Source organism: Molothrus aeneus, chromosome 3 (assembly GCF_037042795.1).
Source record: "Molothrus aeneus isolate 106 chromosome 3, BPBGC_Maene_1.0, whole genome shotgun sequence".
NCBI lineage: Eukaryota > Metazoa > Chordata > Aves > Passeriformes > Icteridae > Molothrus > Molothrus aeneus.
The window spans coordinates 70,238,480-70,260,961 of record NC_089648.1 but is presented as its reverse complement, the minus strand read 5'-3'; the positions used below and the strand labels follow the sequence as shown (position 1 = coordinate 70,260,961).

The following is a 22,482-nucleotide window of genomic DNA, read 5'->3' as shown; positions in this document are numbered from 1 at the left end:
AGTGAAAACACTAAGAAATGAGATAAAACTTGCTACAACCATTAGATCAGAGCAGAAAGAGGGAGCTGAGGGTTTTTTTCTGGGCTGGGCTTGACCCAAACAAAAAATTATTTTCTTTTTAAATAAGTAATCAGTTCTAGCACAATGTGGGAAAATTACTGGGGGGAAATTAAAGAAAACTGAGACGTATCTTGGGGCTAAAGTTATGGTCACATTATCACTGAAACTATGGGGAAGACAGAAACTCTCCAACAACATCTTTTCAGTGTTGGAAAATCGAGGCATTAGTTTTTTCTGGCCAGGATGTTATTTTGGCCAGGATGTGCAGTAGAAATTATTTCATTCACACATGCCTGGGTTGTACAGTGAAAATCTTTCCATCACATATGGTTCTTTACTAGACTTTTCACATATTTATACATACAAACCCCAAAGAAATTCATGTTCATTGGTCTTAAATTAGACAATTCTTAGTGTTTGATATCCTATTGGTTATTGATTCCTTCACCTTTGACATTAATTAGGACCTCATTCTTTGGGTCTCATCAATCTTTTCCCAGACCAGGTGTCTCCAACTGCCCCAGAGGGTGATGCTCATTAATGCTCATTTATCTCCTCTGTGTCTTCTGGCTACTCTTAGTCTGTAGATTTTAAGGCTTCTTCAGGCTTTGCCTGGTGAACAGAGTCTTTTGGAGAGAAACTTCCAATTCCCTTCCCCATAAACAAAGGTGAACAAAACAAACCCCTGACTAAAGTTACATTAACAACAACAAAAAAAGAAAAAATAGTTGCATCATTTCCAACAAACTAAGGGACATAGGAGAAGACATCTTGCTGCTGTGTAATTACTCTCCTCAGGTGTAACACTGAGCACACCCCCATCCCAAGGTTAGCTGAGTTGAAATGCTGTGACACATTTCCATCCCAAAGTTACCCACCCCGAGGTACAACCACCCCTTGCTGTATGACTGGAACCACTCAAGCTCCACCTAAACATAAAGAAAGGGGAGAAGTTGGAGAAGTCTCTGATATTGAACCATATGTGATAAAAAATATAGGTCAACAACAACTGTTGTTTGACCTGCCACAATCTCCAAACAAGTTGAATTGATGAAGCAAAATAATGTTTCTACAATCCAACCAGTTCCCCATTCTTGAAGACCTCTTATGCAGAATGGACAGCATTGCTGCATTAAATGAGCCCCCTTTCCCCAAAAGTGGGCAAAAATTTCATGTGCTGGGTATCTTGGAAAGAGGACTGGGAGTTCAAAATAGCTGAGACTCTGAGGGATTAATGAACAAACTACTCATGATAACTGGTGTCCTGAACAAATTGAAACACCTGCCACAATCTTCCATTTTGGCTCTGGCAACTAAGCAGTGGCTTCTATTGGAAATGTTAATTCAGCAGGAGGGTGAAAGAACACCAGCTGATCATAGGTGCATTTGGTGTACTCTAAAACAATGTTTGTGTGGTCTTTCTTGTGTCCAAGCCCAACTGTGGATGCAATTGATGACAGCTGCAATTATAAGAGGAAGGTACCTTACCCACTAAAATTCTAAAAGTGCTTTGGGAGGATAATGTGATTGAGTTTGGAGAGAAATTCCAATTCTGGTGCTATTTAGTCAGTTTAACCTAGGATGCCATTGACAGCACAACCACAGCTTTTGTGTTGACTGTCCACAGTGCTTGAGTGTGTATTGTATACCCAATCATTTTGTGAGGGTACAGTCACAGTGGGACTATACTCTGGGAGCAGAGAGTATGGGCCCAAAGAGATGGAAAAAAATGGCGAGGCACTGATGTCATTGTGCAAGAACAACAAGGAGTGCAAGAACAACAAGATGTCATTGTGCAAGAACAACTTTCATTTGTGAAAGTAACACAAAGCTTAAGACATTTGTCTTGACACTGAACAAAAATGTTTGTCATTTTGAGACACATCCCAGGGAAATCCCTGAAAATGTTTTCAATTGTACAAATTGGTAACAGAAGAATGAAAATTCTTTATGATTCCATGGTAACTCTTAGATAGTGTAGCTACAAGTAATCACTCAAATATTTGTGTTTGTAAGTTCATTGAAATTATGGGATGTGGTTTTATTTATTCAGCTCCTGTCACATCTTACCAGTTGTTCCAGTTTAACTAAATGCTGGTTCCAGACCTGCTGCCCACCCCTATTGGAATGAATCTCACCTTGAGCAGGAAACTGCTACAACATGAAGACTCAAAACAATTGCTGAAACAAGCTCAAGAAAATGGACAAAGGACTCTGGTCCTTGTCCATCATGATATGGAGAAAATAGATAATGTTTTGGAACCAGTCAAGAAAGATGCAGAACAGTGGTGGTGGAATACCCTCTTCAGATGATCACCAACTGCTACAGAAATTTGTTGTATTAATATTAACCCTTTTTCTTTCTGTCTTGATAAAGGTATTATATGTTAAAGTTTGTATTATTATGAGGCAGTTAGCCTATTGGCCACCCCTACAAACATCAGATAATCCATGCAATACAAATGCTTGAAACACTCTTGAACTCCATTTGGATATTGGGAAGCTTGAGTGACTACTACAGTCATGGGGCTGATTAAGTGGGAAAATGGGGGAAAATTAGAGACATCTGGGGGAAAATCTTGAGGCTAAAGTTATAATCCCATTCCGACAGAAGCTGTAACATTAGAAAATTTTAGAGTAAAATGCAGTTGCTATTTCAAGGAGGGAATGCAGTTGGCAAGCATAGAATTAATTCCATGATAATTCCCCATGCAACACCCGCTGCAGCCTGAAGAAAATGCTGAGGAGGGATGAAATGGAAGGTGGGGCAGGATGGAGACTCCATGGCCAGGCTCTGTTGTGATCCCTGCAGGAATGGGAACTCTGTGGTACCTCATAGCTGACAAACCACACAGCAGCTTCCAGGCACAGGATGGAGGAGATGTCCTGTTCCTCAGTCAGCAGCTGTGGGGAAATCGCTCTCCTCAGATGAACCCCACTTTGTACTCTCATTGTGAAGATGTGACATACCTCCATCCCAAAATTACCCACCCAAAGTGTGACCAGCCCTCCCTGAGCACACACTCTCTATTTTATTAACTATGTCTTTGAGAACAAAGTGAGGGAATTTTGCACCAATCGAGAACAAAAGTATGTTTGCCTAGAGTCACCCAAGCTTCACCTAGCTGTAAAGTAATAGTCTAACAGTGAGTTAAGAGGGGGACAAGTTAGGAAAGACTCCACATAACTTCTGGGATGGGTTGATGGGCTGATCTTGGCTTTTCCCCTGTGGGCACACCTGTTGGGTAGGATCCCTACTCTGTACACATTGATTATCTCAAACTTTCACTGGTGATCAGGGCCTGTGCATCTCTTCAAACTTGTTCTTGCAGTCAGTGCACTGTCAGTGGCAATCTCTGCCCCGACTCTGTGACAGTCTTCTGTGATCAGTGTATTTGTTAATAAAGTGTGTTATTTCTTAAATTGCTCAGCCTGAGTCCTTCAAGGATACTGGCAGACAATGACAGTGGATAAAAATGACAAAATTAATAACATAGAGACTAAGAGTGTGGGGGATCCAGGAGGATGGGGGTCTTTCTTTCCAGACTGACATCAGGGATTTGACTCTGACACGCTGCTGTCACAAGTCCCTGGCCAGGTTAATGAACGCACCCTGGGCACAGCGAGCTGTGCCGGGGGATCCCATTCCAGGGCAATGGCAGGCGGCTGGGCACAAGGGTCTCGTCATGCCTGGGGCGCTGACAAATCAATCGTAATAATATATTTTAAAAAATAAAGCATAAAGGGCTCCAGGAAACACCCCCTCTACGTGGCACAGTTATTGTGAGATCTGTGTGTCAGTGCAGCACTGCTGGGGGAAAAAGCCCTGACATTTCTCTCATCTGATGGTATCTCTGGCTGATTGCAGTTTCTAATTTGGTGGCACGGTCAGCACTGCAGGGGAATGTGTGAAATCGTGTAATACGATTTAATGAACTTTCGATAATAAACCAAGAAGCCGGACTGCGCCGGCTCGCTTCGGCTCGGCCCCGTTCGGCTCGGTTCGGCGGGGCCGTCCTCGCTCCTGATTGGCTCGCTCACCGCGCGCTCCCCTCTCTGATTGGTGGGAAGCCCTGCCGGCGGGAGCGCGCGCGTTGGAGTTGCCATGGCAGTGTGGGACGCTGCGCGGCCGGGCGCGGAGGGATCCGACCGTGCCGCCGCGCCGTGTGTCTTCGGAACGAGATCAGGGCTGCCGCAGCGTTGTCCCCACAGGTTTCTGTGCCCTGTCCCCACGGGTAGCCGGACCCCTGTCTCCTGGGGCGGCATCTCTTCATCCCGAGAGGCTGTGGGTGATGGGTGAGGGACTATTTTTTTTCGGCCACGGAGAGGCCGTGCGACTGATGTGAGGAGCGACCAGGGAGCGCCGCGCAGCCATTTTCCCCTCAGCGGGGCGGGGCCGTGCCGGGCGGGTTTGGTTTCAGTTGTAGCCCTGTGTCGCCGCCCCTGAGGGTTCCTGGGGCTGTGTTCACCGCCCCAGTGAGGGACCCCGGCACGGGCGTGGTAGATGTGGATCTTTGCTGGCCGCCTCCTCTTCCCTGGGGCGTGCAGGACCCGCCTCAGCACCTGGCAGGGTGCGGGGTGAGTCGTGCCCAGAGGGTCTTAGCCTTTCCCTTTGGCCGGCCTTTATCTCATCGCTGCCTCTGAAGTGCAGGGCCAGGCCAGGCCCGGCCCCTCCGGGCATGCACGCGTTACCTGTTAGCTCAGCATTGACAGTGTAAAAGGTTCTGTTCGCAGAGCTGCCCTGCTCGCAATGGAGACTCGTTCTCACTCGGTCTCACCGTTCTCTGCGCCTGCCCCTGAGGCGATGCGGGGGGACCAAGGCACCAGTACAGGCAGCCGGCTGTGCTTGTGCACGATGACATCCGTGCGGTGACACGTGGCTGAACGGGGTTTTGAGGGGACTGAGGCGTATGCGAGGGTGCTTTATTTGTCACAGAGTGATTAAAATGCGTTTCCTCAAAGCTGCTGCAAAGCCTCGTGCTTGGGCACAGAGGGTGTGAATTTTAGCAGATGGGTGTTTGGGGAAGAACCTTGTTTTACTGAGGAAAGAAGAGAAACCTGTCTTTAAAACTTACTGGTACAGAGCTGCACAGCTGACAGCACGGAAGGATGCATGTTTATCTAGCAAGGATTTTTAGGTTGTTCTCAGGTTTAATCATCACAGAATGGTTTGGATTGGAAAGGACCTTTAAGATCATCTAGTTCCAACTCCCTGCCATGGGCAGGGACACCTTCCCCCAGACCAGATTGCTCCAAGCCCCATCCAACCTGGCCTTGGACACTTCCAGGGATCTGGCACAGTCAAACAAATGTCCTGATAAAGGACAGCCAACCTGCTCATGGGATTTGGCATCTGCAGACTGCAACTGCTAGATTGACTAAATGCTTGTTTTATCCACTCAGATTCTGGAAAGCCTTTACTCTATTTCTGTCTAAGCCTGTGATTAAATCTGTAGTGTCAAGACCTGCAAAGCAGCTGCTGTCTCATATCAGTGAGCCCTGCTTTTGCAGAGAGGAGGGTTGACATCTCCCAGCAAGAGTACAAAAAAAGCAGAAAAAGAAAGGATTAAGATTCAGTAGAAGCTTGAATTATGAAGATTGGTGGTGGGGGGAAATCTGCAGCTAGAGTCTTTACCCCTTGTGGGTTCCTGAAGGCGGATTGCTGCAGAGGCACATTCTCTATATTTGCTCTGTTTTATCTCCCCTGGGATCCCAATTCTCTGAGGAGGCCAAGCACCTCCTCTGCTTCGTGCTCAGTCTGTCTTTGTGAGGTGGGTGGACTGCTTGGAGTTGGAGGAAATCTGTAAATGGTGGCATGACACAGGAGCCTGTGGCACCTGTGCAAGTAGGCAGGATATATTGCTTATAGGAAGGTGTGTTGGATTTTTCGAATGCCAAATCTTTAGCACATCTGTACCCAAATCTCTTTAGCCCTTGCTGCTTGCCTGGTAATTTTGTATCAGAAATTGGTTCTGTGAGGTTTGCTTTTCTTCTAGCTGGCACTGAGATTGATGTCATTTGGGTTTTACCTTTTATTTCTTTTATATGTTCTCTGTATTCTTCACAAATATATTTGTAACTCTGTCACCTATTGTATTAGTAACTAGTTTTCCCAGTACTTTTCCATGGCCTTTCTCTAAGCAGAAAGAAATTTGAATCTGCACTCCAGAGAGGTAAGGTGGGGGTCAGATATTGTCACTAAAGTGCTGGACTGGACACAACAGACTCTTAAGTGTTGTCTTCTACCAAAAAAAAAAAGTTATGTCCTATGAATATCCAAGAGTCTTTGCAGATTCTTATAACTAGATACTGCAAAAAATAATTGAATATCAGATTTTTAATTTTTTTTAATAACTGAAAGCTCTGTCTGAAGACTTGGGGTCAGTATCTCTGCAGAAATAAGCTTTTCTTTTGTTCCATTCTTTACCTAAGTAATGTTGTGAATCCATTGCTTCCTGGGAGCAGTGTGTCTCCAGTGAATCTGAGATAAATAGGGGTTTGAATGGAGGTTCCTGTAAAGGGCATTTTGCCTCTGTGGTTGCACTGTCTGCCACATATCCTGATGCACATACAAGAGAGAAGATGGAATTTTCTGACTGGAGCTGAGTTAGCACTTCAGCATAAGCTTTATCTGGTAGAACTAACTTTAAAAACCAATAAAATGTAGCCATAGTGGGATGTGGCAGTTACTTGAAAGGGATTTTATCTGATTGAAAAAGGCACAAAGGAAAGAAGTAATAGTCTGGAGGTGAAATTTGATAACTCTGAAATGTTTCCAAAGCTGACAGGCCTTTTCAAATAATTTGTCAATCACTGTTCTTTGAAACAAAATGGTGTGTGGAGATGAGGACAGATGGTTCCACCAGGGCAGTGTCTGATTGTAAACCTGGTACTTCATCTCTGTGTTTTACTGTGACAGGAAAATGCTGCAGGTATCAGCAGTTAGAAGTCCTTCAGAGATCTGTTTCACTGATCAGTAGGAATTGTAAGAAAAGTTAGATTTTGCTGTTAATACAATAGTTTTTTATGGATTTTGACAGTGTTATTGTTTTTCCCAGACTAATCCAGCCATGGGTAGTGTGAATTACTCAAAAGGTTCCTGGCTACAAAGATTTGCAAATGGGAAACCTGTGAGAAAACCCAAGCAGCAAGAGCCTTGGAAGGTGAGTGACCCCCAGCATTCCTTCAGCTGTAGGTTCTACTGTGAGCAACACAGAGAGCAGTATGTGTAACTGGGAGCCCAGGTGTGTAACTGGGTCTGTGTTGGAACTGGCCACCAATCCCACTGAAATCCTGACAGTGTTTTCTGGTCCGGCTGTGCTCCCAGACTTCCATGCCTGGCATGTGCCTGAACTCTTCTGTGAGCCCTGAGCAGGAGCTTTGTGCTTCAGTCTGTCCCTCCACAGCACACTCAGAAATGGGTGTTGTAGTTGTATTAATTCTTTCCATTCCATCCCATCCCAGTTTGTGCCTTGGTTGTGGAACCTGGATGAGAACCTGATCTTTGTAAAGCAGGTTGTCCTTTTATGCAAACCTTTTCCTTTTTTTACATTTATTCAGAGGTTCTTCTCAGCACCAGCAGAGTGGCACAGCCAATAATTTTGATTTCAGTAGACATTTTGGGAAGGAAAATATTGCCAAAGATTGGCTATCACATAAGGAAGGGCTTCTGTTGTGTGAAGGTGTGAGTGGAGGAATTAAATGAAAGTTATGAAGGGAAGAATGAAAAATTGTTATTTTCAAAGTTCAGTAAAATATTAGAGATGTTTGTCACGGAGAAGGAGAACAAAGAATTATGAAAAAAGCAACAGATTCAATAGGTTTTATTGAGCTCTTGCATCCTTTTGAGCCAGCTTTATTGAATTACTTGCAGTTTGGTGTGATAGTGTTCACAGGGGTTTTCAAATGAGGGAAGAGACAAGAATGTTGACTCCATATTTCAGAAGGCTTGATTTATAATTTTATTATATATATTACATTAAAACTATACTAAAAGAATAGAAGAAAAAGTTCTCATCAGAAGGCTAGGCTAAGAACAGAAAAGAATGAATAACAAAGGCAGCTGTCCCAGACTCTTGGTCCAAGACAGCTGTGCTGTGATTGGCCATTAATTACAAACAAGCACATGAGACCAATCACAGATGCACCTGTTGCATTCCACAGCAGCAGATAATCATTGTTTACATTTGTTCCTGATGCCTCTCAGGAGGAAAAAATCCTAAGGAAAGGATTTTCATAAAAAGATGTCTGCGACAGTTTGGTGTGTGGAAAAGTTTCCCATAAAAGCTGAAACAAGCTTGTGATTAGTTAGAATCACAGACTTATGGAACAGCCTAAGCTGGAAGGGACCTTGGAAGATTGTCTGGCCCAGCCTTTCATGGGAAAGACACCAGATGAGGGTATCCAGCTCCCTGTGCAATTGCACCTTGAAAACCTTCAGTGATGGGGACTCCACCACATCCCTGGGGAGGTTGTTCAGTGAATGATTGATCTCACTGTAAAAATTTATTTCTTACATTGAGATAAAAGCTCTGCCAATGCAACTTGTACCTCTCATCCCTTGTCTTCTTGCTGTGGCTTCTGGTGAAGTGAGGGCCTCTGTCCTCTTTGTAGCTGCTCTGTAAGTAGCACTGTGATGAGGCTGCCCCTGGGCCTGCCCTTTTCCAGGGAGAAGGGACTTCATTCCTTCAGTCAAAGGACACCCAACTCCTTCACATGTGTATCATCCTGAAGGAAAGCTCTTCTGTTCACCGGTGATGGTTCTTAGCTGGAGTGGTGGCCATGTCTTTGTACTGCTGACTTTAGAAAGGATCTGTGACTAGGTGAAGTAAATTCATCAGGCATAATACAACCTACTAGTTGTTTCAAATAGTGGGATGTAAGGGTCTTGAAACATGCCAGAAATTTAGGTTTCCTCTTTCTCATTTGTTTTTGGTGGAATTTTTAATACTTCTTGTCTCTTCCTTGCTTGCTCTGATGTGTGATGTTCTGCTCATCTTAGTGTAATAAACCTTTAGGAGTGTGGAGCTGGTCAGCAGGGCCAAGGCAGACATGACTGAAAACTACACCATCAATTGGAATTAAAAATCAATATTAAGCACAGGGAGTAGCAGGCCAATATTCCATTCTATGCATAAAATGCATTCTGTCCCCAAATGATATATTTGGTCTGCATTGCCTGAACTCCTTGTCTGGAGTGCAGGAGTTAAAGAGCCACGTGTTTGGCACAGGTGAGAAACAGTGGCAAGGAGGAGGTGGTGTGGTCATGGTGAGGAGCAGCCAAGGAGGCCTGAGCATGTACATTCCAGTTCTCCTTCCAGCTCTTCCAACACTCTTCTATTGCTACTTAACCCAACTGTTCAGAGCAAACCTTGCAAGGATTTGCCAGCTGGGTTGTGGTATATTGTGCCTTTAATCATGACACTGGTAATTATTTTGAATTCAAAAGTAAATCTAACTCCTGCTCTAAGTCCTGCTTTCACCTCGTGGGTTTTTTTCATGTTTTGTTAGGCAGCACCTGATCAAAGCCGAGACATCATTGCTTCTGCTCAGTGCATCTTGGACAGAGAAAATTTTGTGAGGGTAAGAAGTGTGCTCTTTTCTCATTTGCTGTGTGTTTTCCTGCATGTCAGTATTTTTAGTTCCTAAACAGTGATTCATGAGAAAATGGTAATTGCCTGTATTCTTGAAAAACTATTTTAGAGTTATGAGCTTCTAATCTTTTCAGTCCGCTCTGGATAGGACTGAAGCAGTAACCCTGAATGTGAATCCCAGGTGACTTGAACTGCCTGTTTGCACTAATATTTGTTCTGTGGGTGTGGTAATTTGTGACAGTGGTGCTGTGAGCAAAGGGCAGGAGGGCTGCTCTGATCTGATCCGGCAGATTGCCAGTGCTGCAGGGTAGGTCGTTCTGCTGCCTGTCTTGCACAGTCTGGTGCTTGCAGCCCCCTGCTCTGCAGTGATTTCTGCTCAATAACCTGATGGGAAAAAGTGAGTCATTTTCTGCCAAATTTGCACCGCAACTTCAAAAATTAAGGGTCTGAATGCCAGAGCTCTTGAAAGGGCAAGCTTGGAAATAAGTGGTGAGAAGTGGAGAGAGGGAGGAGCAGACGGAAGGGCTGGAAAATAGATGACTTGGAGCAGTGAGCAGTCAGGTCAGCCAAGCTGCAAACCTTTACATGTGGAATCTTATTGATCAGTAGTTTATATGGTTTTTATTTTCCATTTCTTACTTAAGGAGCTGGACAGATATTTGAAGCACAGTGATTTCCTAGATCTGAGAAAGACAGAGCTTCTGTACAAAAAATATCTTGAGAATGTTTCAGAGCCACTTATGCAAAAAATGAAGAACAAAATGGACAGCCAGTTAGAGAAAGAAGTGTGGAAAAGGAGACAAGAACAATTCTCTCAATATTTAAACTACTGTACAAAGAAGGTATCAATGAGAAACACATTTCTGTCATGGAGGGGGTTGTATACAGAGGGTTGTGGACAAGTTCAGGGGTTTAGCTGTTATTTTCTGCTTGTGAATTAACCTGGAGTTCAGTTATACCTTGCCTGTAACTTACTTTTTCCAAGGACTTCTTTAATGGTGATGTCACAACTGTGTGCGTTCACCATTAGCTATGAACAGCAGCATTGCTTGGTGCAGTGAACACGTGCTGGGGTCTGAATATGGTGAGACACCCTTCTGAGCTGTGTTTGCCTCTGTGGGCTGGACCATTTAGTGGGAAAACCTTGAGCTCTGTCAGCTCAAACCAAAGGCTGAGTGAGCAGGGTGTGGGCTGCGCTCCCAAGTCTCAGGAGTTCAGCTACAGCAGTACTGCAGCTCTGTTGGCACAGCATGAGTGAAATGATTTTGTGGCCTTGGATGCTACTGATCAAGTTCATAAAAGAAAAAATATGGGAACAGAGAGATGCAAGCAATTTTGTTAAGTCTGCATGCAGGTAACAGACCCATTTCATGGATTTTTTAGTTCTGTGTGTTTCAGTATTCACAAAAATTGCAAGTTGCAGTCACTGTAGAAAATACTTATTGGTTTTCTTCGTTTTGCTCCTAATTTCACACCACTCTTGAATATCAGATCCCACAAGTAAACTTTCTTCATCTCAGGAATGAAAAAAAAGAGAAAAATAAAAGCAGTTATGTAATCTGCCACAAAAAAAAAAACAAAACCAAACTTTATGAGAGCAGGCAGTTGTTGTCAGTGGAAACCACTGCACAGTGGAGTTGTGAGACTGTAAACAACCTACTTATCCAGAAATGAAAATACCATGGGAGCTGTGTTGTTTTAATGAGACCAAACTATCTTTTTCAAAGGCCTGATGTGACAGACCCAGGCATTTAAACTGCATGGAATGAGAAAGAACTGAAGCAGTCCTACTGCTGAAGTCCTGGGATTTGGGCTGTGTTGGGTGTACTGCACATATCTGGGTCTGCATCAGTCCATCTTGCAAGCTGCTGTGCCAGGTCAGGAGTTTGCTGGGTGCCCTTCAGAAGCAATGGCTGATGTACTGGGATGTGTCCTTCTGCCTGAAGGGGAGCAGCAGCATCAGTGATCAGTTTCTACCTTTTCTCCTTGCTCTGTGCTGTCAGGTCTGTCACCAGCATGTCTGAAAAGCAGGCTGAGGCCCTTCATATTTACAGGACACATTATTTGCATAAGTTTGCATTAACCGTGGCAGCATATGATAAATGTTGCAGAACGTGAGACACTTGTGTGGGTTAGTTAATGTGGTTAATTCTGGATGTCTTTTCCCTTCCCTCCCTTCTTTTTGCCCATTTTCTTTTGCTCCTTTCCCTGCTATCAGCCTTCTCCTCCACTTGTGGCAGCATTGTTGATGAGATGGAGCTGTGGCCTGGACCATAAGACCCACAGGTTCAGGTCTTTATTCCAGTGTATAGATGGAAAAGCCAGCTCATGAACCCAGATGTGGAACTCTGGTATCTTACAGACCAGTGACCTGCCTAAGGCTGTGGCTAGTGAGGGGTAACTCACTCCTGTTTTTCCTTTTCTTTTTAATATCTGTCTTGCTGACATCACAGAATATTTTGAGTTGGAAGGGACCCAGAAGGATCATCATGTGCAACTCTTAAATGAGTGGGATCAAACTCACAACCTTGGTGTTATTAGCACCATGCTCTGACAAACGGAGGCAATCTCAGGGCTTCCTTCTCTGGAAAAACATTTTCCAAAAAAAAAAAAAATTCCTTTGTCTTGACTGTCCTAGTTAAGATTAGCATTTTAGCCTGTCATTATTTCTGGATGCTTCATGAAATCATTTGTTATGTATTTATGCCTGTGAAAAATTAAAATGGATGGAGGAATTTTCCTGTTACAGTTCAATCACTTTCTTTCTGAGGAGCAGTGCATGAAATTGGGAATTCTTTTTTCACAGAATTCACAGATTTCAACCACCTCTGGTGCTGTGTTATGCTGTGCCTGGCTCTGTCCCACCCAGGCTGCCTGCTCTCGCTGCTGTAACCACCAACAGCTTCTGAGACCTGACCCAGTACCTGCTTCTCCCACAGGGCTATGTGTTTTTGGATGATTATGACCCATCAGAGTATGATCCATTCTTCCAGAAGATGTGCACAGACTGCTGGAAGGTGTGAGCAGGTTTGGAATCCCACTTTGACCAGCAGGAGGGTAACAGAGCATGTAACTGATGTGCTGCTCTAGGGGAGTGTGTTCTAGTTTTACTAAGTCACTCCTACTGCATTTAAGCCCAGGAGTGTTTGAACATGGTTTTCACCAGGAACACAGTCTGGATCTATACTAAGCCCAGTTTTTGAGGCACAGTAGCAATGGCAGGGAGAGGGTTGTTTTCCTCATTTCAAATCCATCATGGCAGCATGGAGGAGATGTCCTGTCTAAGGAAGGCTGGAGAGTTCCCAGACATGCTTAGTGTGTACTGTGTAGAGGGAAATAATCTGACAGCTCAGCTGATCTTTACAGAAGCATGGCAACAGTTTTTCCTTCTCTTTAAAGGATGGAACTCATCAACCAGCACAATGACAGAGAGAGCCAATGATGTTTCCTGTGCTCCAGCTGACCACAGCCATCAAAGGTACCCCTTACAAAATAGGTTACATGCACTGCCAAAGCAAGTGAGAAGAGGCCAGGCAGGTCTTTGGGCAAACTGCAATAAACTTACTGTCTTAAACATGCAGTTCTGAAATGTTGTTACCCAGCAGCCAAAGAAATGTCTGAGATGCTGCTCCTCTTCTTGCCAGATCCAGTTCAATGCTCTACAAGCCAAAACCTGCTATTTTAGGAGGTTTAACTTGGGCTGAGCTCAGTAAACACAGTGCTGGTGTTCTCTCCTGGAGGCAGTGTCCAAGCAATAAAGCAAACTTTTCACATACATTGTAGGTGTTTTGACAAGGCAGGAAATAAGTAGGGGAGAGGAGATGGGAAGTGGTGTACAAAACATCTGGTGCTTTCTGCAGAGCTGGTGCTGAGCAGCAGCTGCTGCCAGTGCCCTCAAACCTGACCCTCTCCTGTGCCAGTACAGTCCCATCTCCCTGCTGCTGCAGCTGACCAGAGCCTGGAAACAGAATTTTCTCTGTCCTCCAAACTCCCATTGTACAGACACAATCTCTCAAGAGTTGCCAAGGTTGAGTTTTATTTAGGATTAGAAATACTGAACCACAGAAAACTGTTAAATGTAACAGAGGTTGACTCAGTAATAGGAGGGTGCACAGATGGTGACTGGGTGGGAAACTGCCAGACGTCAGGAGGAATTTCTGCACCCGTGGAAAACAAGGGCACAGGCTGCTCAGAACTGCATGCTGTGCTTCTGCAACAAAGCAGTTTAAAGGAGGAAATAGAATGGTTACAATGTAACAAATATTTATAAACAAACTTTCTTTTTTTTAAAACCATCCCTGATTTGGTGCCAAGAGAAAGTTTTCGCTTTCATTTCAACCAGCTCATTTTACATTTTATATTGGGGTGACAGCTCCCCAGAACAAACCTTTTAAACTTATGATAAACTTTCCTTGAACAAATCCTATAAGTTTTTCTCATTATTTCACATTCCCCTGTACAATAAAATATACTTTTTTAAAATCACTATGCATCAATAAACATCTGTAGACAAATTAATAAACTTATATTTTACTCTCTATATACATGTTGGCAATGTCAAAGCTTCAAGATTCACATGGAGGTCTGCAAGACCAAGGAAATGTACACAAATAACTTATACTTAGGAAAAAACCCAAAGAGCTGAAGAGTATTTTGCCACATTGTTGTGGGTCACAGTATTTAAAATATTTTTTCCTAGCTATTCTTGACAACCACATTGTCTCAGCAGAGAACGATAAATCAAACTGAAGCAGAAAGAAAAATCAAGTAGCAGTTACTGATTCCAGTGCAGAACTAAAGTCAAGTAAAGAACTATGCTTGATTCTTAAAAGAATATACAATATATTGGAGACTTCTCCAGTGCTAAGGCTTCTTCAGCATTTAACCGTTAAAACGATCATCCTGAGATGGGAAAATTCCAGTGGATATCACTTTTAAGATTTCAAATGGAATGATTCTAGTGCTGAGCTTAAACCATTCCTCAGTCTGTCTGTCAGACTAAGTGGTAAATATACAAATAGCTTGGTGCCACATTTCTACATAATACTTTTTATGGCCCTGAAAATGGAAACATTGGCATCCAAACCCAAGATATTCCAAAATAATAAAAAGGCACTGAGCTATAGTACTGTATTTACAGTAACATTTGTGTTTGCATAGATCAACAACAACTGGGAACACTGCAAAGAACTAAGGAACTAAGAGGAAATACAGAAGCAGCAGGAATTCTTGCTTAATAACCAGCACGGGACAAGGAATCTTCTACCAAAAGATGTTCAGGCTGTTAGCTTCAGTTGTCCTTCATAAAATAAAACAAAAATGTTCTTAGAGGAGTGTTTTCTGATCAAAGAGCTGCAGGTCAAAGCGCACCCAAACTTCTCCTGTTGGAACCTCATGCAGCAGTAAGTGTTTAGTTGTGGGGCCTTTGCTCTCTTGTTCTGTTCTGATTTTTGCTACTGGAACTTCGGTGCGACCCAAAAAATCTGTCGGGCAAATGAATAAGAAATTTCATTAGGCAAAGATATTGACCATAGAAAATCTGAGTGAGGCAGGGTAATGCAATGCTGTGGGGTACATGCTCTGTTCCAGAGCACTGCTCCCAGGCTTCCAGTCAGATGGACCCCAGCCCTGTGTAAACCAGCCAGCAGTGACAAAAAGGGGCCTTTTTAGAAGAGGACAATGCTATGGAATTAGGATGTCACAGTTTGAGCTAAGGGCTTTGAAAACGCTCTTAGAAAATACCCTTTCAGAAGCACATTTTCAAGTGTTCTTCAGTTTCAGAGCTGGCTGGTCAGAGTTAGGTGATGGAACTTGTTTACAAATCAGCTGAGGTGCTCAAAGACAGTAAAATAAATCAACTGTTTTGGCTCAGCCAACTTTTAATTATGCCTATATAGCATGCTTTTTACTAGAATGATTTTCAACAATTACCTCTACTAGTAGGTTTACAGTCCTGTTCAGAAATCATGAACTTTCTGTGTGACTATTTCTTACATGACATCTTTTGTGTGTGTATGCATTAAAAAGTTCACCATGGACTGAAAAAGAAGACTCAGCTGTCCAGCCAAACTCACATTAACTCACAGGAGAAAAGACTGAGCTATGGTTACACACAAGGGATCTCAGGTCAAGGCAGTTCCCTGCAAATTTGCAATAATTGACTGTGTGTCAGAGCCCTGAAAAAGCACTTAACCTTTCAGAGAATATGAGAAGCAACTGACTGCCAAAAACGTGCTCCGTTTCCAAGCAACAAGAAAGCTGATCAAGCTGTTGCTGTGAAAATATAACCCAGGACCTTATTTTTGAGCACCTATTGTGAGTAGAACTTTTGCTTTCAACTTGTCTGTCTCCTCAGTCTGACAAGAAAATAATTGTGTGTCTGACACAGAAGCCAGACTGGGATCAGATCTGACTGCCTGGAGTTACTGGCTCTGGAAGGCTGTTGAACCTCCTGAGTACTGAGGCATTGTTTTTACCCAACATTTCTCAGGCAGCAGTCAGACCTACAGGCTCTTGAAACTGCTGCTGAGGAACCAGATACCTCAGCTAACAAAAAAGCATTCTTTGCCTAAATACTCACACTTACCATCAGGTGAGAACTGATCCCTGTCAAACATGGTGATACACAGGACATCCTGATACAGATCCTTGATGAAGAACTGGCAGTTGAAGTTCCACTTGGGGTTCAGGGTGTCCTGCAGGGTCCTGGTAGTGTAGCTCTGTGAGCCCATGCTGATCTCACAGTATGGGTTGCTCTTCCCTAAACACAGAACAGGGAGTGAAACCCCTCTGCAGTGCAGAACCTCCCCCTCCATCTGGAGCCTGCCTGAACACACATCAATGCTGCTGCCAGATAATGTGGATCAGGCAATCCTATATCCCAGAGCAGCACAGGGCTGGTTCTTCACTCTGTCCTCTGAAACCAAAGAATGACTCTTTCATATAGAAACTGTAGACAAGCCACAGGGATTCCCAAATAACCAGCTGCTCTCAGCAAGCCTTTCCAAATGTTACAGGAATAAAACTGCTCTGAGACTGTTTCCCTCACTTACCATTGGGCTTACAGGCCTTTAGTTCTGTTGCTTCAATCACTTGCACCATCAAGCGTCCTATTCCAGAGGTTTTCTGTGAACGAGCTGGGAACAAAGAGGTCAAAAATAAACAGATTGGTTGGAATGTAAGAACTGGCAATAGATCTGAAGGAGACACTGGCATAATCCAGGAAATGACCTGCCCCTGTATCCAGGTGGATAAAGGGAAATGCAGAACTCAGTGGGTACCTTGATAAGCCTTTTCACGTTTCCTCTTCTCTGTTTCAATGTATTGCTCTGATGCCGCTTTGATTTTCTGGACCCAGGCAGTCCTGCAGGGAGCAATCCCTACAGTCAGGGTCATCCCACAGGCAGCAAAATCTTCAGTGACTCTGCCCACTCTCCTTCCCCATTCTCCCCTCCCTAAATTTTAGAGGCATCACAAATCAAGTCAGTTCATGGACTAAGGTGATGGAGTTTTTTGACTTAATTTTATGCCACATTCCAAATCAGCCTCAATAAATGGACATGGAGTTGCTGTTTTATTAAAGACTGTTGGGTCACATTAAAGACTGCTCAGGACTGGGGAAGAGCCCTTTGGGATGCTGGATTTTGCAGCCCTAAACGGTTCTTTAATACAACTGAAACATCAAGGAGCTGCAGATGTGGCTGGATGCCACTGCAAGAGCTGCTGCAGAAGCAGAACAAAATCAGAGAAAACTTCTCATTCAAATGAGAGTCAAGTTAGTTTATTTCCTGACCAAGAGACAGCTCTGTTCCTGAGCTCAGAGTCCCTGTGTCTGCTCATTGGAAACACAGCCTGCAGCATCAATGAACAAGTTTAAGCTCAGATTTGCATTTTCACTACTCACCGCTCATTAATGTTGTCAGTTTTAAGTGTGTAAACTCTGTCAATGTGTGATATGTGAAAAACTGGCTCATCACTTGAAGGGTCTGTGGGCAGCTTCACAAGGACTTCATTAAGGAAAACCGGCTGAAAGAAAAGCAAATGTCACTGTGGCAGCATCACCCTGTGACAATAGGCAGAAACTCTATATGCATGTTTAAATACACTGTTTTACTGTAGGGAAGATGAAAGTCTTAGGACACAGGAAAAACAATGACATTACCATGTAAAGGATGCAAGAAAGGACTGAGAGAAAAATTTCTCTGGCAATTCACCCCATTCTGCTTTCCAAGGCAAAGAGCTTTGTGAAAGGGGAAGGAGTGTGCAAGCAGAGCTGCAGTGTGGAGCTTGGAAATCCAGGAATCTCAGGTTCTCCGTGGGAAAGCAGCCCTGATACTTAAGCTTATGTCTTCAGTCTCAGAATCTTGAGAACACACACTGTGTGGGCAGAGAGATTAAAATTTTGCATCTTCTACTGTGTTCTGAAGGACAGGAATTTTCTTGTAGATTCAGGAACCTGTGCAAACTGAAGTCAAGGCTCCTGCTTCTGAACATCCTACTCAGCTGTTCAGACATGATGTTACTTCTGCCTCTTCCCCCCAAAGTGGATGGAAGTGTTAGTTAAACCAAGATGCAGAAGTCTGTCCTTTTCCAGGTACTAAGCCAAACGTCATTTGTGCAAGTTGTTTGCCAGAATGTGCCCATGTGACAGCAAAAGAGGCCACACAGCTAATCCCAGTGGAGAGCAGCATTCCTCATCAGAAGCGAGGACCCACTGTACCAACACTTGGAGCACCTTGACTCACTCACCATTTTGTACATTTTGAACTGGGAGTTAGATTTAGGGCTGAACAGTTTATCGGATCCGGAAGACACAAACTGTTTAACCATGTAGGTGAGCAGCAGGAAGTCATTGAAAAGGAATCCATACAGCTCCTTGCTGCTCTTGGCCTTGTACAGCTTCCCACTGTGCAGGAGCTTCCGTGGTCCCAAGCAGTTTGTGAGGGAATTGAACACGGGTTGCTGGAAGAGACAAAACCCATTAGCAGCAGCAAGTCTGTGCAGACATCAGCTCCTGCTCCTCTTCACTGTGGGGATTGACCAGGCTGCTGAAAAGGCTCTTCTCTTTTTTTTAATGAATTCCATTCTAAATGAAGAGAAGGGAACTGTTCTATGATCAGCCGTGGCCACAGCACAACTCCCACCTCAGAGGAGATTTAAGCTTTACCAAAAACACACAGAGAGATGACTAGATGGAGGCATTTCCTGCATGGCCCCTTCTGTGTTGTCCAGAAGCTGTGTTTAAGAAGAGGCTGCACAGGCTGCAGTCAGGTCACCTCTTACAGGTGATTAGGTGATGGAACAGGACAGGAACAGGACAGACCTGGGTCTGTCAAGCCCTGGTTCCTTATGCAGTGGAGAACTGTCACATATACCTCAGTTTGAAGGGTGTCCTGAAAGGTACAGGAGCCTGAACACCACATATCCTTGCAGATCTGAGGGCAGCTGTTCCCTGCCTGCTTGAAGGAAAACCCTGGGAAACATACACTAAGTGAAATCCTCCATAGTAAGACCTGACTTAGCCCAGTGGCAGCATGATCAGGAGTTCAGAGAGAAGAGTTATTTCTGTCTGTTTAATGGTCTAAATGGTACCAGTTTTTAAGCTGATAAATCAAGATTTCTCTGCCACTATAGCCATGCAAAAACAATGGTTCCTCACATTATGGCTGTGAGTAGAATTCAATAAATGCTTCCCTGCCTAGAGCTCAGCAGTGGATCATGTTCCAATAAGGGCTGTCAGCAAGGACTCCCATTCCCTCCCCAGCCTTGCTGAAATGACTCTGAAAAGCCCCAGCCCTGCAGGGCATCAGTGCAGGTACCTCAGCAAGGCCTTCACACTGGACATGGGCCTGGATCCATTCCAGCCTGTCTGAGTTCTCCTTCTCACGCACGCCCTCGTTCACCTGGGAGCACAACTCCTCCGCACGCTCCAGGGCGAGCCGGAGGTTACTGTGGTCTGGGTGGTTTTCTGCAGTGTTCTCTAGAATCTGGTGTGGATCAAAGAGGGGAGAAAGCAAGATAAAAAGAGGTAAGCCTGTCAGAGAAATCCTCATAAAGAGACAAGCCTTTATCTTGGCTTTTGCTACGGAGATCAAATTCAAAGCGTTCACCTACAAAACCTCACTGGGGTACTCACACTCTTTATGAGCAGGGGGTAGCGTGTTATCCTTTGCATGGGTTTCAGGAGGAAGCTGGAGAGGGGCATTCCTTTGCAGCGAGGGTCCAGGGCAAGTTTCTGTGGTGCAACCCAGAGATTTAGCAGAGACATTGCATTAGTCATCAGAAAATAGTTGCATCACTGGCACTGAATACTGAAAATTCTCTGAGCAGATTCATTTTTCCAGGCATTCCAAGAGATCTCGGATTTTTTCAGTAAGTGAACACTACTTGTATCTAGAACAAACAGGAAAGCTGGGAGTGTCATTGCACCCAGATGCTTTGCCAGCATAAATCACAGGGTCATTGCTCATGCAGAATCCTTACATTCAAAACTGTTCCAGCTTTTATTTTGATACCACAGGCTCCACTCAGATTGAAGAAGAGCAAAGCAATGAAAGAAATAAATGCCTGATGTCAACTGTTCTGGCAATTTTCCTTTTATGGCCTAAGTAAATTAGCTAGAGGGAAAGACAGTGTTATAAATAAAGAGCACACGCAGTGTTAGCCATGGTCACCATGTAAATACACCTTGGTAGTCTCTTAGCTATTTTTGCAGGATTTTACTCTTCTGGCTTATTTTGATGTAGTTGATGCTGGTTAGACAAGCTCCTATCATTGTGGAAAAGAAAGGGCACAAAAGCCACTGAATAAGATACCTTTAAGAAGTCTTTGAAATCAGCATCTTCATCAGTTTTCTGCTGCAGCAGGGCCGCTCCGTTGAGCTGGCAGCTGCAGAAGCGGATGTAGGCCTGCATGTGGGACAGCTCTGCTGCCAGGATGTCCCCGATCATCTGCACCGGCATCTTCTCGCCTCCCGTTTTCTTACGCACCCGCAAGGCTCTGCAGACAGGAAAGAGATCAGCATCCAACTCTGCTGCCAAGTCACAACCTTACAGATCCACCTCTGAAAGGACCCAAACCTGGCAGGTGAATTTCCTTACACAGCACAGGCACTTCCAGGAGGTGCCGGGGTCCTGCCTGAAACCCCAGGAAGTCACCCTGACACAACACCCTGAGCTGAACAATCTCCCTGATGGGGTCTGGGGGACTGGGACTCTTCTTTGAGGTTTCTGGGACAATCAGCATCAATCTCTACATTCAACCAGCATCCCATTCAGTGAATTACTAGCCACTGTATCTTTCTAAACATTATTTTTAGAGAATAAAAGGTTGCTTTGCAGAAAACTGGGAAGAAAAGCTCCCTACTTTTGTGTAGGGCCTGTTACTAAGATATTACAGCAAATGTACATCTGTTCTTGCTGTTGATTTCTCCCTCTCTCTTATTATAGCTCCTTTTGAAGCAGTCTGACTGCATTCAGCTATTCTGAATGCAAGCACCCACAGGAAATAATCAGCAAGAACAGAATATTGACTGTAAACCCAGTGAATTTCCTGAGGAAAGAATGACAGAATAATGAAAAGGAAAATGTAAGACTGCAGGTAAGTACTCACTTCAGTAACTTTGTATTTGACATGATGAGTTCCTTCCAGTTAACAAAGATCAGCCCCATTTCTCCTTCTGTGAGACAGCCTGAATCAGCCATTGGTTTTTGGAAAACCTGCAGCCAAAAAATGAGCAATTCTTCAGAGATTAGAAACAGCTCAGCCTCTTGCTTAGCCCAGCAGTGACTTTTTCTGAATGCTCAGTGTCTAATTTCTCAGCAGTTAACAGCAATTTCTTACTAGCACTTGTGACAGCTGTTTCCCCTGAGCGTGTGACCCCATTCTGATACTGGCACCAGCACTTGCAAAGTGAGGACAAGCACTGGGACCTGCAGGCTGGCAGCTCAGCAGAAGAGCATTCCTGTGATTTCAGGGTCAGTCACTGCACAAATTACACTCAGGCACTGCTCCCCTCCCCTGACCCACAGCACTCAGGGTCACCCTGTGTGCAGAACCACAGCTGCTCTCAGGGGCCCTCAGCACCTCATCTCTGGGGAGCAGAGCACCCCTGTGACTCGACTATTTAACATCTGCCACACTTCACCACACCACTGTTCTGTACAGAGAGGTCAGGTTGGACGCCCAAGAGCACTTAATGCTGCCCAGCTGAGGGAGGTGGTCTTGCTTCCAGAAATAAGACGGGGGAGAAGGCACATGAAAAGCTCTTATGGTGCTTCTACAGCTCTGTGCAGCTCTGCTCAACACCTGGCCCCAGCCCATCATCTTTTTACTGAGCCTGAACACCTAAACACAGGATTTGGAAAAGAGGAAGGTGTTTGTAAGTTGATGGGTTTCACAAAGTGGTGCCTTTGCCTGATGAGCCACCACATATCATTCACTGGAAAGGGAGGTGCCCACACACCTTTCTTCCTCCATCATCTCACAATTCATAAGAATCCCTTTATTGTTATTACTCAGTATAGAGGCGTTCTTTTGCCAAATGCACTTTCCCATCCAAGACATCTCACCTCTACGACGAGCTGCAGATCATCCATGTATCTTTCTTCTGTCTGAATGAGCTCGTGAATGTAGCCCTGCCTTTTCCTTTCCATGGGCTGCATGGTGTCAAGGCTCTGGAGATCAGCACACCCTGCAGGAAGTAAGTCAGGAGTTCAGATCCCACTCAAGGCATTAAATCTGATAAATTAACAAAATTGCACCAGCATTCAGCAGTCTATGGCTCAGACTATACAGGCACTGGTAAACCCTCTCAGTGGGTTTCAAAATC

General features: G+C 44.3%; 2 protein-coding genes across 7 annotated transcripts in view; one reads left to right on the top strand and one right to left on the bottom strand.

Moving 5' to 3' along the window:
• The first annotated feature begins 4,538 nt into the window (after positions 1-4,538).
• FAM228B (family with sequence similarity 228 member B) lies at positions 4,539-13,228 on the top strand. Its single transcript, XM_066547158.1, has 6 exons — positions 4,539-4,638; positions 7,119-7,223; positions 9,571-9,642; positions 10,298-10,495; positions 12,593-12,672; positions 13,053-13,228. The coding sequence occupies exons 2-6, from the start codon at positions 7,131-7,133 to the stop codon at positions 13,093-13,095; spliced, it is 486 nt and encodes a 161-aa protein (XP_066403255.1). The 5' UTR covers positions 4,539-4,638; positions 7,119-7,130; the 3' UTR covers positions 13,096-13,228.
• A 444-nt stretch (positions 13,229-13,672) lies between these two features.
• ITSN2 (intersectin 2) overlaps positions 13,673-22,482 on the bottom strand; it is an 80,198-nt gene continuing 71,388 nt past the window's right edge. For all 6 annotated transcript variants that reach the window (XM_066547150.1, XM_066547155.1, XM_066547153.1 and 3 more), the window contains 11 exons: positions 22,223-22,344; positions 21,264-21,370; positions 20,468-20,651; positions 19,789-19,887; positions 19,472-19,639; positions 18,402-18,614; positions 17,557-17,678; positions 16,934-17,016; positions 16,706-16,789; positions 16,240-16,413; positions 13,673-15,136 (listed from right to left, as the gene is read on the bottom strand). In XM_066547150.1, the coding sequence (XP_066403247.1) occupies positions 14,979-15,136; positions 16,240-16,413; positions 16,706-16,789; positions 16,934-17,016; positions 17,557-17,678; positions 18,402-18,614; positions 19,472-19,639; positions 19,789-19,887; positions 20,468-20,651; positions 21,264-21,370; positions 22,223-22,344 (1,514 nt within the window). In that variant the 3' untranslated portion in view covers positions 13,673-14,978. The remainder of the gene's footprint in view (positions 15,137-16,239; positions 16,414-16,705; positions 16,790-16,933; positions 17,017-17,556; positions 17,679-18,401; positions 18,615-19,471; positions 19,640-19,788; positions 19,888-20,467; positions 20,652-21,263; positions 21,371-22,222; positions 22,345-22,482) is intronic.